General features: G+C 46.7%; 1 protein-coding gene across 1 annotated transcript in view; it reads left to right on the forward strand.

Moving 5' to 3' along the window:
• The window catches only part of ches1 (checkpoint suppressor 1), a 72,596-nt gene that overhangs the window by 51,958 nt on the left and 5,646 nt on the right, over positions 1–14,992 (forward strand). Inside the window, exon 4 of the mRNA XM_079996549.1 lies at positions 7,888–7,946. Within this exon, the coding sequence (XP_079852675.1) occupies positions 7,888–7,946 (59 nt within the window). The remainder of the gene's footprint in view (positions 1–7,887; positions 7,947–14,992) is intronic.

Below are 14,992 nucleotides of genomic sequence, written 5' to 3' on the forward strand. Positions count from 1 at the left end.
TTTTTGTCATTCGCTGTTGATCCCACCTCTGTTGTCTCTCTCGTTCTACTCCTTCACCACTCTTCCTGTCTTCCTCCTCTGCAGAAAACTCTTCCACTTCCTCTTTTAATGCCCTCCTCCTTCCCTCCCTCTCTCCCTCCCTCCCTTCCCACACACCCTTCATCCCCAGGCGTATATCACAGGTAGTGGAGTGCCCAGAGGCTCAGTTTTCTGTATTTATCCCTTTTGTGATTTATCCCCCCCTCCCTCTCTCTCTCTCTCTCTCTCTCATTCTCTCTCTCATTCTCTCTCTCCTCTCTGTCTCCAGTCCTTCAAACCTCTCTTCACCGATTTATCATTCAATTGAACCCCCCACCGTCCCCCTCTCCCCTCGCCTCTGCTTATCTGCCCGTTTCACTTTTCACTCAGTCCGCTCGTCTTCTCCTTCTTCCTGACCTCTGTTTTATCCTCTGTCCTCCCACCTTCACTCCTTTGCTGTGCGCTCTTTGTTCTTTGCCTCCTCTCCTCTTCCTTCTGTCCCTCCCCTCCTCTCCCCTTCTTTCCTCTCTTCCTTCTTTTACTCCCCTCCCCTCCCTTCCTCTCCTCTCCCCTCCTCTCCTCTCCTTCACTCTCCTCCCCTCCCCCCCCTCCCCTCTGCTCTCTCTCCCCTTCCTTCAGTCCCTCTCCTCTTCTCCTCTCCTCCTCTCCCCCCTTCTGCTCTCCTCTCATCAAAGCATTTTTACTTTATTCTTTCATCTATTCTTCTCTCTTTACCTTTCCTCTTTCTTTTTTCCCACTCTCTCCTACTCCTTCTTTCAACTTGCTCATCCACTTTTTTCACCTCCTCCCCTCACCACTCATGTCTGTTTTTCACTCCTCTCCTCTCCTCCCCTCTTTTCTCCTCTCCCGTCCTCTCCTCTCCTCTTCTTCCCTTCTCTCCTCCCCTCTTTTCTCTCCCTCCTTTCCTCTCCTCTCTCCCGCCTCCTCCCCTTTTTTCCCTCTGCTCTCCCCTCCTCTCCTCTCCCTCTCATCTCATCGACTCCTCCCTCCTAACCCCCTTCCCTCCTTCCCTCGCCTCTACCCTCTGGTCTCTCCTCTCCTCCCTATCTCCCCTGTTCTCTCCTTTCCCTTCTTTCCCCTCCTCTCCCTCCTGTCTCTTCAACTCCTCTCTCCTCTCCTCTCCTCTCCTCTCCTCTGTTCCCCTTTCCCCCCTCTCCACCTCTCCTTTACTTTGCACACTATTTTCTTTTTATTCTATTTTCTTTTTTTCTCCTCCCTTCTCATCTTCTACTCTCTCTCCTCCTTTTGATTTTATTGCCTTTCCCTTCCCGCTCTCTGCCAACCTTTCATTCTCCAGCCTGTCGGTCCATCCCGGTGGATATATCAATGAGTGGTTCAACTACTCCTCTTTTTCCAACTCGGTGCTCCCCCAGTCTTCTCTCCCTCCCTCTCCCTCCCTCTCTCTCCCTCTCTCTCTCTCTCTCTCTCTCTCTCTCTCTCTCTCACTCTCACTCTCCTTCTCCTTCTCCTTCTCTCAGTCCCCCCTTCCATTTGGGCTGGACAGGATAGCCTGCAGAGCCAGCCAACTGTGTAAGACAGTATAATTGGTTCACACTAAAATGTAAAAGTGTCATTTTGAACAATGAGGTATGGGGAAGTGGAACAAATTGGAGGCCTGGTCCCGAACATGGGGGAAGGACCGATGGAGGTGTGTGTGAGTGTGTATGTGTGTGTGTGTGTGTGTGTGTGTGTGTGTGTGTGCGTTTGTACGTGTGCGTGTGTGTTTGTGTGTGTACGTGTGCGTGTGTGCATGTGGGATGGGGGGATCGGGGGCTGGAGTAATTTGCATCACGACACAATGTGGGAAATGAGAGGGAGGAAGAAAAGATGAGTATTTCCTGGATAGAGTAGAGTGCTGGCTTCCCATGTGACACATGATGTGTGTGTGTGTGTGTGTGTGTGTGTGTGTGTGTGTGTGTGTGTGTGTGTGTGTGTGTGTGTGTGTGTGTGTGTGTGTGTGTGTGTGTGTGTGTGTGTGTGTGTGTGTGTTTTACTGTACTTGTGAGGGCTGGCCTCTCGAATGTACTTTTCTTTGGCTAGGAAGTGCACCAGAAACATGGGTCCTCACTTACCAGGCGTATTTACTCGGACCTCACTTTGATACCACTACTAGAATCTCTGTGCATTTGCGTGGGTGTGTTATTTCTGTTTATAGGTGCAACAAAAACATGGGTCATCGTTTAGCAGGTGTATATACTCGGACCTCACTTTGATAGCAATACAAGTGTGTGTGTGTGTGTGTGTGTGTGTGTGTGTGTGTGTGTGTGTGTGTGTGTGTGTGTGTGTGTGTGTGTGCGCGCGTGTCTTTGGGTGTCTTTGGGTGTCTGTGAGTGTCTGTGTGTGGATGTGTGTGTGCGTGTGCCCTAATGCCTTGACATCCATTGTGTGCATGGTTAAGTGTGCATTGATTTGTATAGGCCTGTACATGCAGGTGCTTCTGCTCAGAATCTTTCATTGTGAGTGGGTGTGTGTGTATGTGTGTGTGTGTGTGTGTGTGCTCCAATCCTATCTAAATTCTACTATACTACTACCTTTTCTAATACTATCTGCGATATAGCTGTACAGTGCTACCTGATCAATATGAAACCCGCTTCATGTCTCAAGAGCGCTATGGTGTAAGAGGAGTCAATGACATTATGTTATGAAGTGTGACGGCCATGAACGTTCGCACTCCCCGGCCGCTTAGCCGGGGTCAAGGACTGTCTCCAACAGCTCAGCACCATTCTGGGAAATGAAAAAAGAAAAAATAACAGAAAAGGAGAGACTTGAGGTAAAGATGGGGGAGAGAGAGAATATTTGGAGATGAGTGGTTGGGTAAAGTCATAGGGAACGAGAGAGAAAGCATTACGGAAAGGGGGTATTTACCGCAGAAACAATAGATTGATGGTGGATAGAAGAGGGAGGGGGGGAGGGAAGGTACAGTGGGAGAGGGCGGGAGAGAAGGAGAGGAGAGAGAGCGAGAGAGAGAGAAAATTAATAGCTGAGACAATAAGCAGGGTGCTAAAGAGTGAGTGAGGAGTGAGGGAGAGATGGATAGAAAGAAAGAAAGGGAGACTCTCCTCATCTTCTCTTTGTCCCGCACGCACTCCTCTCAGCGTTTCATGGACCATTATAACTCAACCCCACCTGCAGTTCTGTGTGTGTGTGTGTGTGTGTGTGTGTGTGTGTGTGTGTGTGTGTGTGTGTGTGTGTGTGTGTGTGTGTGTGTGTGTGTGTGTGTGTGTGTGTGTGTGTGTGTTTGGGGATCTGTGCCAGTGTTTCAATGGTTGTGTTGTTGTGCATTGATGCATTTAAATGAATTTGTGTCTATAGGTAGTGTGTGCATGTGCGTGTGTGTGTGTGTGTGTGTGTATGTGTGTGTGTGTATGTGTACATGCATATAATGTATCCATTAATGGCATGTGCAAAACATTTAGGGAAATTCCATGGTGTGTGTGTGTGTGTGTGTGTGTGTGTGTGTGTGTGTGTGTGTAAGCATGCGTGCGTGCGTGTCTGTGTGTGTGCATACTGACTAGGAGGTCAGCTCCACTGTGCATTCCTTCACACCCCATCAGCATCTGGATGGTGTGCGCGTGTGTGTTTGTGTGCGTGTGTGTATCCACGCGCATGTGTGTGGAAGGAACGAGTGAGGAAGGGAAGGAGGGGAGGTGTGTCTCTCAAGGGGGTTGGAAAGGAGCCCCCCCTCTCCCTTCCTCCGCCTCTGCCTCTCCCAGATGAAGGGTGGCGGTGGGGAGCACCCGCCACAAGTTCTGGCCCTCGCCCAGTAGATTAATGCGCGGGGGTTGCCGTGGCAACGGGAACGCCGCCATGGCAACACGCGGCACTAAAAGGCAACGTGCTGCTGTGCCGTGATGCTATTTGTTGGGGAGCGTGAGCCAGGAGTACGAAAGGCACGCGGAGCGACGGAGGGAGATAGAGATGGGGAGAGAGACAGAGGGAGAGAGGGAGAGAGAGAGAGAGATAGAGAGGGGGGAAGAGAGAGAGAGATAATGAGAGGGGGGAGAGAGTGGGAGATGGGGGGGGGGTGAGGGAGAGGGAGAGATAGAGAGGGGGGGGAGTGAGAGAGAGATCGAAAGAAATGGGGGGAGAGGGAGAGATAGAGAGGGAGAGAGCGTGGGGGAGAGAGAGGGAGGGGAGGGAGCTAGAGGGGGGAGAGGAGCAGTAAGGAGGAAGAAGAAAGAGCTGATGGGAGGCAGAGAGAGAGAGATAGAGAGATGGGGAGAGATAGAGAGGGAGAGGGAGAGATGGAGAGAGGGGGGGTGAGGTGAGAAGGAATAATTTCTTATCCCGATAATCAAAAATATAAGGATTTTTATACAATATAGTATAGTACTGTATGTGTAATGTATAATATACATATAATTTACATGCAGTATGTTATACTATGTTATATATATATATATATATATATATGTGTGTGTGTGTGTAAATATATATATATATGTGTGTGTGTGTGTGTGTGTGTGTGTGTGTGTGTGTGTGTGTGTGTGTGTGTGTGTGTGTGTGTGTGTGTGTGTGTGTGTGTATCCTATATATACTATATACATCATGATTATTTATGTCTTTACATTCAAAATCCCATGTTAAAGTGTCAAACTGAGGTGTGTCATCAGAGCAAAGCAATATTTTGAAGCCATTCACTGCACAAAAACCGTGCATCACGATTTGACGATATTTCTTGCCGATATGATACGATATCATGCGATACGATGCGATACCACTTGGAGATAAATATCACAACATCGATCGGTGCTCCTGCCGTTCCCTGCGTGGACCATTTAGGAGATTGGAGAAGGAGTGTGAAAGACAGCGGGGGGTAGAGAGAGAGCGGGGGGGGGGGAGCGGGGGGGACGTGCAGGGAAAACAGACAGGCTGTTAGCAGAGGAAAAATATGTTATCGCCGTGGCAACTCTCCATGGCAACAGCAGGTGGCTCAGGGCTGAAATTTGCTTTCCTTGCTTTTGTTTTATTTGTGTATGTGTGTGTTTCTGTCTGTCTGTCTGTATGTCTGTCTTTTTGTCTGTGTGTTTCTGTCTGTGTGTGTGTGTGTGTGTGTGTGTGTGTGTGTGTGTGTGTGTGTGTGTGTGTGTGTGTGTGTGTGTGTGTGCGTGTGTGTGTGTCCCTCCGATCTGTGAGCGACATTAGGGAGAAGCGCAGACGTCCAAATCCTCTTATTTGGCAGCTTAGTGCAACATAAAACAAGGCTTGTATTACAAAAAATAACAAAAATACGGCTCTACCATTACCCGGTTCCTCAGAATTAAAAAAAAAATGAAAGGATTTTTTTTGGGGGGGGTTTATTTAAACATACACGTTATCTCCTCTTCTTTTTATACTCAGAGCATATCATCTGTCACTTTGTTTTATTTCTCAGATCCGTCTTTCTCTTTGTGTTCACCCCATCTATCTATCTATCTGTCTATCTATCTATCTGTCTATCTATCTGTCTATCTATCTATCTATCTATCTATCTATCTATCTATCTATCTATCTATCTATCTATCTATCTATCTATCTATCTATCTATCTATCTAGTCCTCTGCCAGTCCACCTGGTCCTTCTCTTCTTTTATCTGAATATCCGTCCATCTCTCCATCCCTGTCTGGCCAGATCAGTGCAGACAGAAGGACTGTAAGACACCGTGTAGACCCTTATCACTGTCTAGCGTGTGGAACAAGCAGAGGACAGCTCCCCAGGCTGCAGAGGAAAGAGGGGGGGGACGACAAGTAGTCAGGCGTGTTCTCTAATAGGAAGCTGAAGACTCTATCTATCTATCTATCTATTTGCCTGCATCATTCTCTTCCTCATTAGTGCTGCAATTATCACCTAAAGAGACTCGATATGTCTGTTAGTGTATGACCGTGCACTTCTGTCTGAACCGAAATGTTCCTGTGTGTGTGTGTGTGTGTGTGTGTGTGTGTGTGTGTGTGTGTGTGTGTGTGTGTGTGTGTGTGTGTGTGTGTGTGTGTGTGTGTGTGTGTGTGTGTGTGTGTATGCATGTCTGCGAGATCAAATTGCTTAATGTGTGCAGCTGCTCCCGTGCCTTTAAGCGAATGCATAGATGCATCAATGCTTATCATCATTGTTGTTTAAAAATATCTATGATTGAGGCAGGGGCCGTATGATGGGTTTGGGATTACACTTTTATATAATTATAATACTTTTTAAATTATTATATATATGTTTAAATAATTCTATATATTAAAAAAAATAATTATTATTTATTACATTTTTAATTGTAATGTTTTTTTATATTAATGAATTTATTATCTTTTATTTTTATTTTGTGAATGATTTTGATTGAGATACATTGTACACTAAGTACTGATTTTGTAATAATATATATATATATATATATATATATATATATATATATATACACAGTATATATCTGTATATGTACATACAGTATATACAGTATGATTATCTTGAGACAAGGTCCTTCCATGTCACCCAGCCCGGCTTGCTTCTACATGTGAATATACATACCTTTATGACAGGAGAGGGTGTGTGTGAGAACGTCTATGTGTGTGAGTGAGTGTGGGTCTCAGGGGCTGTTTGAATGTGTGTGAATGGGCCGGTGGTGGGGGGTTGTCATGAGAAATTACCCCCATGGACTGCAGCGGCGAGGCTGTAATTCTCTGAGGTAATCACAGGGAATAATGGCAACAGTGGGACACGCGGGAATCTAATCACTATAATCAGAGCCGCCGGCTTATGGGCTCAAATTCCTGCCTTGCGATCTGGCTCTGCACTGCTGCACGGCGGCTGAAACATGATCAAATGACTGACCGCTTCTCTCTTCCTCCCTCTCCTTCTCTCTGTCTCTCTCTCTCTCACTCTCTCTCTCTCTCTTCCTCCCTCTCTCTGTCTCTCTGTCTCTGTTAATCTGGCTGTTGACATCACACACACTCTCCATCCCACTCCCGTGCTGTTCCCCCCCTTCATTCCCTTGTATTGATCACGTTTCATCTCCTCCTCCGTCTCTCCCCTTGTTGTTGTTTTGTTGTCCCTTCATCTTACTCATTCTTTGTCTTTTTTCACCACTTTGTCGTTCCCCGACCGACTTACGTACCTATTAACCTACCAACCTACCTATCTATCTACCTACCTACCTACATACATACACCTATCAACCTACCTACCTACCTATCAACCTACCTACCTATCTACCTCCCTACTTAACTACCTACCTACCTACCTATCAACCTACCTATCTACCTCCCTACTTAACTACCTACCTACCTACCTATCTATCAACCTACCTATCTACCTCCCTACCTAACTACATACATATCTGTCTACCTACCTACCTACATACCTACCTACATACACCTATTAACCTACCTAACTACACACCTATTAACCTACCTACCTCTCACTTAACTACCTACCTACACCTATCAACGTATCCACCTATCTTCCTACCTACCTATCAACCTACCTACCTATCTACCTCCCTACTAATCTACCTACCTACCTACCTATCAACCTACCTATCTACCTCCCTACCCAACTACCTACATATCTGTCTGTCTACCTACCTACCTACCTACCTACATACACCTATCAACCTATCTAACTACACACCTATTAACCTACCTACCTCTCACTTAACTACCTACTTACCTACACCTATCAACTTATCAACCTATCTACCTACCTACCTATCTACCTATCTATCAAACTATCTTCCTACCTATCTACCCCTCTACCTACCTATCTACCTATCTAACCGCTTCCCTTCCATCTGTTGTTCTCTCCCTCTGTTTGTCATTCTCTCTCGCTCTCTCTCTCTCTCTCTCTCGCTCTCTCTCTCTCTCTCTCTCTTTCTCTTTCTCTCCACAGTCCTCCGCTGTGGTCGGGGAGTCCCCTCTTCAGAAAGAATGGAGGAGTTCTCTTTCAAGGTACCATTTTTGCCTCGGCTAGTCTTGTTTGTGTGTCTGATCGTGCCTCTCTCTCTCTCTCTCTCTCTCTCTCTCTCTCTCTCTCTCTCTCTCTCTCTCGCTCTCCCTCCCTAGTAGACACACACACACACACACATGAGTGCCAGCACACACACACACACACACACACACACACACACACACACACACACACACACACACACACACACTCTCCATGGATGTGCCAACTCCAATCATCTCAATTCCAAATCCCTCTTTTTAGAAACACACCTTGAGAATACAAAGTGCCGAGTTCTGACACTTGGCTCGGTGCCAGAAGAGGCTGCCTTTCCACAGGGCTGGGGAGGGGATGGTGATGGGGGGGTTTTAAAGTTTATAAAAAAAGAGACACACTAGCGGATATAAATACAGAAGAGAGAGAAAGAAGAGGATAACTGCTTAAAACTGGAGGATCTTTTATGGAATGATTTTCTCCGTGTTGAATGTAAACAAACTGACACAAACACACTTACTGTTCATTCTTGTCTTTCTGTCGCCATTTTTCAAACTCTTTCTCTCTTTTATGCATACCCTCTTAATTTGACTATCCCGGTCAACTCCTCTCCCATTCCCTCTTCTCTTCTCTCCCTCTCTTTTCCTACCCTTCCCTCTCCTTTCCTTTTCCTGCCCTCCCATCCCTTGTTTTGGAACCTCTCTCCCCGCTGGCCAGACGGCAGTTTAAATGGACATTCAATCCCAATCAGACAGCACTCCTGCAGCTTGCTGGGCCGGCGAGCCCTAAATGGAGGGGGAAATGGATACATTAGGCGTCTGTGGTGCGCCCCCGCCGCCGCCGATAATGGAGTAGTAATGGTCAAGGAGCCGGCGCTGCGAGAAGTGCCTTAAAACCTGGACTCCCTCTAGACCGCGACCCCCATCCAAACTCTCCTACCACCTCCCATCTCCCATCTCCCCAACCGCCCTCTCCTCCCCCACTGTCTAAGAGGGACGCGTCTGGGCTGTTCGCTGATTGGCTGGAAGCCGGATGGATAGATGGATGGATGGGTGGATGGATGGAAAGATGGATAGGTGGAAAGAGGAATAGATCGAAATGTGATGGTCTCCTCTCTAGAGATGGAGGGGAGGGGTTGGGGTAGGCAGGGGGAGGACTCGAGCCATTTATCAATTTATCGTTGTCCTGGATACTTGACATCATCGTCTTAAGCCTCTTAAGAGTTCTGTGTCAAACTGAAGTTTGTATAAATATGAGAACACCTTCATAGTGGTGTTGAAGGAACCTGGAGTGCTTAGCCATACCCATAAATGATCATACAACCTGAGAATAGATTAAGACTTGGTTGCCGGTGACCCGATATTTACCCAATGATATCTTAAGAAAAAGGAAATACAGCGATGGAAGGCTGAGGGTCCTGCCATTTCTGAGGTCAATGGAAGTGTACCGAGCATGAAGGCAAGGTGGAGAATTCCTACCTTTAGGTGACTATGCCTCTTATGAACCTCCATCTCTGCCAATTCTGAGACTTTGCATAAATTCAGTTCGTTATTGATGTTTCACCTTAACCGCTCTCGCTCTTTCATAAGACAAGATGAGATAAGATAGGATAATACAAGATAAGGTTACAACAAATGTGGAAGATCAACGATTGGTGACACAGTTATACCTGGATTGACGCAGATTTCTTGGATTTATCTTAGACAGCGACCCTTTGACAAAGGGAAATGTGACTTCAGCTTCTTCTTCCTGTGACTGAGCTTGAAGGACATGATTTCCAAGAACTCACTCTCTCTCTCATTTGGTTGTATTTGATGATGATAAATGGAGGGAGGGGGGGGCGACAGAAAGAGAATGACCACTTTTTTATATTTTTTAAAAGAGATGAGGGCTTTCTCGGAGAGTGCTGTTCGGACTCACAAGGAAGGAAAGAAGGTTGAGAGACAGCTAGAGGCAAGGAGGAGGAAAGGGGATATGGACTGGTTAGCGGAGAGAAAGGTGGAGAGATAGAGCAAGAGATCGGGCGTTAGAAATATATAGGTAGTGCATGGGAGTATATCGACTTATTCTTATGTTGTGTTCCCAAGCCTCACAGAGTGGTATTCATTCCGAATTGTGGGCTTTAGACCTCCAATCCCAAAGCCCACAGTAGCTGGAGATAAACGCCAGGTATCAACAGCAGCAGTGCACCCCGAGCTACAATAAACCTATGACTTGTTTTCCAATACCTGAGGGTCATCGTTCAACATCTCCTAATTATAAAGGTCTATTTATGTATCTACAGATCTATATGCCGATACCTGACATCTATCTGTGCCTTATAATTAGGTGCATTTTGGCACCAGTCTTGTGTATGTACAGTATGTACGGTCTAGAGTAAACCTGAAACAGCTCAGCAGAAGACAAGACCTTAAAAATTCATTTTCCTTAATTCAATAACAGCCACATTCATTCAACTGCAGTTTCTATTTTAATAGACTTCAAAATACCAGCCAGTTACTCAGTCAGTTGGGTTTAGGGTTAAGGACTAGCTTGACAAACGTACAGTACATTTGGCAATAAAAACAGCTCATTCTAAGAATAGAAATAGTCAGACAGTCAATGGAAAATAGGAAAGCCTGAGTGAGAGGAAAACAAATCAGCCGTTCTTTTTGGTTGATAGGTCTACGGGTGTTTCAGCCCTGCAGCTATTCTGAGAGCAAGACAGACATGCATTTATACAGCCAGTCAGTCAGCCAGTTCACTAACTACCTGTTTAACTAACCACAGCTTACCAGTCCCAGTCAGATAGATAGATAGATAGATAGATGGATAGATAGATAGATAGATAGATAGATAGATAGATAGATAGGTAGATAGGTAGATAGATAGGTAGATAGATAGATTGAGGGATGGATGGATGGATAGATGGAAGGATAGAGGGATAGATGGAAGGATAGATGGAGGGATATATGGAAGGATATATGGAGCGATAGATATAGAGATGGGTAGAAAGGTAGGTAGATAGGTAAATGGATAGATGGGTAGATGGATAGATAGATGGATGGGTAGATGGATTGGATGAATGGATAGATAGATTGGGATAGAGTCTATCCCAATCTATCCATCCGTTGGTCTGTCTATCAGATAGACAGACCAATGGATGGATGGATGGATAGATTGATTGGGACAGATAGACCGATGGGTAGATGGATGGATGGATAGATGGAGACGGGGAGGTGGCTGTTGTTTTGACTGAGCGAGATGCCACTTTGAATCTGTTGCTTTCTCAAGGTCTGCTGGGAATGACCCTTGAACTTGTGGCTCTGGACTGTACATGACGTCCGTGAGTGTTCCTTGTGTGTGTGTGTGTGTGTCTGTGTGAATGGGTGTGTGTGTGTGTGTGTGTTTGCGTCTGCCTGGCTTGCCCTCTGGCCCGCATGGAGACTGCAGCCTGCGACGCCATGTGGAACTCATTTAAAAGGAGCACAGCGAGCAGGCCGTGTGTATGTGTGTGTGTGTGTGTGTGTGTGTGTGTGTGTGTGTGTGTGTGTGTGTGTGTGTGTGTGTGTGTGTGTGTGTGTGTGTGTGTGTGTGTGTGTGAGAGTGGCGAGGGAAGGGAAGAAGCTGAGGGCTTTGCGTGACCTGGAAAACAGCAGACAGGCAGACAGGCACATGGAGACAGACAGGCGGATTGCACCGGGTGATTATTTGATGGCATCCATCTCGCAAAATTCAGATGTGGTCCCTAATGTGACACCATTATATTTTTTTGTAAACAAATTCATTGACTAATTCAACGTCTGTAAATATTAAAACAACAATATTTTACATTATCACATTTTACATTCCCATGTAATTCAGTGTAATTAAATGTTTTAATCCTTTAACATGGGATTTAAACATGGAATCAAGAAACATATACACACACACACACACACACACACACACACACACACACACACACACACGCACGCACGCACGCACGCACGCACGCACGCACGCACGCACGCACGCACGCACGCACGCACGCACGCACACATACATACACACACACACACACGGCAAGTCGCATATGGGCTTTTGAAGTCCTGAATGCTCTGCTCTCTCCCTTTCCCTCTCTCGCTTTCTCCCTCTCTCTCCCTTTCCCTCTCTCTCTCTCTCCCTCTCTCTCCCCCTCTCTTTCTCAGCTCGGTTCGTCACCTAACCTCCCCAGCATATGTCCCTGGCTTTCTACCTGCTGAGGCAGTGTGCATGCTAAGTTGGAAGACATGAGTCATCAACTATACATAGAATGACGGGTGTGGGGGGCCGAAAAAAGAGAAAATTCGGGAGAGATGGAGAGAAAGACAGAGTAAGAGAAAGAAAGAGAGAGCAATGGGGAGATAATCAACTATGAGGAAGAGGGACGCGACGAGAAAGTAGTCGAAGAAAGTGGAATTTTAAGTGAGACTTAAGGCATCAGAGAAGAGCGAAAAATGTCTGCTGTGTGTGTGTGTGTGTATGTGTGTGTGTGTGTGTGTGTGCGTGTGTGTGCGTGTGTGTGTGTGTGTGTGTGTGTGTGTGTGTGTGTGTGTGTGTGTGTGTGTGTGTGTGCGTGTGTGTGTGTGCGTGCGTATCCAGGGTAAACAGTGGTGGTGAGGGGCGTTTCTCGATGCTCTGAGAGGCTGTGTCAAACAGAGCTTGGTATTTCCTCTCCCTGTGTCTGATCCCTCTCCCTTCCTCCCTCCCTCCCTCGCTCCCCTCCCTCCCTCACTCGACCAGGCTCTCTGCTGATGCATGATCTACCGCTCTGTGGCATGTGGAAGGGGGAGCCGTTGCTATGGCAACCTAAAGCCTGGCTGGAGTCAGGAAAGGGAAGGCAGGAAGGAAGGGAGGGTGGAAGGAAGGAAGAGACGGGGGTGGGTGGGTGGGTTTAGGGTTGGTGGGCGTGTACGTTCACCCTAAAGAGAGACCCAACCCGAACCAACCCAATCCAAGCGATGGAGATTACAAAAGAGGCTCTGTGTGCGCAGTCACTGACTTATAAGGTTATACGGAGAGCAGAACTGATTAGCCAGACGGATACACACACTCACATGACGGCTAAAACTATTCCAATTAATCTCGCTGTCACCGACCCCTTGGGGAAAAGTTCCTTCGATATTTGGGGAACGGGGGAAAAAACGGGAAAAAACTCCTTCCCATATTTGTAAAACCTATGACTTTCACCATAGGTAATGGGTTTTTCCGGACGTCTTGTTCCACTTTCTGCTTCTTGTTTGAGCATCGGCTCCAAACGGGAGGGGGCGTACAGTACACCGTCTGTTCGGGACTTTCCTCTGGATATTATATATAACGTTGAATCCTGGGCTCGGAGGACCCAAAAGTGGTGTCCACCGTGCGCACACCACCACAAGTGACGCGGCCGGGCCCCTGCTGCGCTGTCGCATTTTAAAGTGAGCGTTTGTGACTTAACCGGGAGCTTTTGGAAGGTTTATGAATCTCCCTACGTCGCTAGGTCTTCCCGCAGATTTATGGATTCGGACTCTTGTGTCTGCCAAGTCGCAAATTGGACTTCGGTGATCCCGTGACATCGGACGCTTTTGTCCACAAAACGTACCGAGATGGAGAAAACGGTTGGCCTGCGTTTGTAAAGAAAAAGATACACGCAAACCAAGCAGAGAGACGGGGTGACAGCTGCTTTAGTGAACTGGGACGGCTGTGGTACGCAGCCAGCCTTAAATAACTGGAGCTTTTGGCTCTTGTAAACAGTCACCTCTCCTCTCTTCCTCGTCATATTTACTTTCTTCTGTCCTTCTCCGTCTCTCTTTTCTCTGAGAAAACAAACCCGGCAAGCAGCAGAAGTGCTCAACACGGGCATTCCGCGCACATCTCTCACATGTTTATCATGGATCCGAGCGCGAGATTTACAAAACATTGCACGTACGTGGCAGGAATTTCAGCTTCGGAACACACTACAGGCCGTCTTTGTCTCACAGACCTGGTCGAAAGGTTCCATCAATATTTAGGGAACAGGCAGAACAAAAAACTCTTTCCCATATTTGTAAAACCGAGCACTGATATCATATCATGCCCTCAGTCAATGGGTTTTTTCTCAAGCCACCGGGCGTCTTGTACTTTCTGCTTCTTCTTTAATCAACACTTTAGGTCTAAACAGGACTATTCAGGACTTTTCCCATAGTATCAGATAGCAGATTTAGACCGTGATGTCATTTGGTGTTTTGAAGTTGGACAGTCCTGTTAAAGGGCTTTATATAGTACACACGATCTTAACGCATAGACAAGTTACTATGACGCAAGCGGCATCGTCCACATACTTTCCAGCGTACTTTGCGTGTACCTGGTGGAGGGCGTGTATCCATTAGGGGGCAGATCAGGGGCTGAATCATCCCGTGCTGCCACCAGACTATCTTCCTTGAGAACTTCCGGATGAGCATGACCTAAACATCAATAAATGCGGCGACACCCGAGGAGGTTCAAAACTTCCTGCGGTTCTTGTCGTCATTTGTTGCTGGGCTGCCCGTCACGACAGGATACACTGTGGAAGCAAGTGTAGGAAGGGCTCCAGGCGTCCCTTTTTCAGACAGTACCTGACCGCAGGAATGCCACGCGGGGGTGGACCGACACATGGCTGGCCGGCTGAGCCCAGCGGTCGTTGCTAATTGAATGATTCGCCGGAGCCTTAACTCGTTTATGACGCTTCCCCGCTCAATTTCACCTCTCCTGGCTCATCAATATTGCCCTGTCCGACTCAGACGGCGGGCAGGTGCTCATCAAACCCGCCGCCGGGTCTCACCAAAATCTGACCCCCTGACGCTTTTTTTTTTTACATTCGTTTGTTTGTTTTACATCCCTGCAGTGCTCCTTCCTTCCTCCTTATCTAAACCTTAAACATGGGTGTGTTCATTGGATTCATTTTTGGACATTTATTTATTTGGACAGTTATTTTTAGGTTAGATTTGTTGTTTATCATTAGATTTATTGTATCATGTATTTCCCAGAGTTTCCATTTATTGCCATTTTTTTCATATTTTTATTGTATGGCTTTATTATTATTTTGCCTATTGTGTTG

Source organism: Zeus faber, assembly GCF_960531495.2.
Source record: "Zeus faber genome assembly, chromosome: 2".
NCBI lineage: Eukaryota > Metazoa > Chordata > Actinopteri > Zeiformes > Zeidae > Zeus > Zeus faber.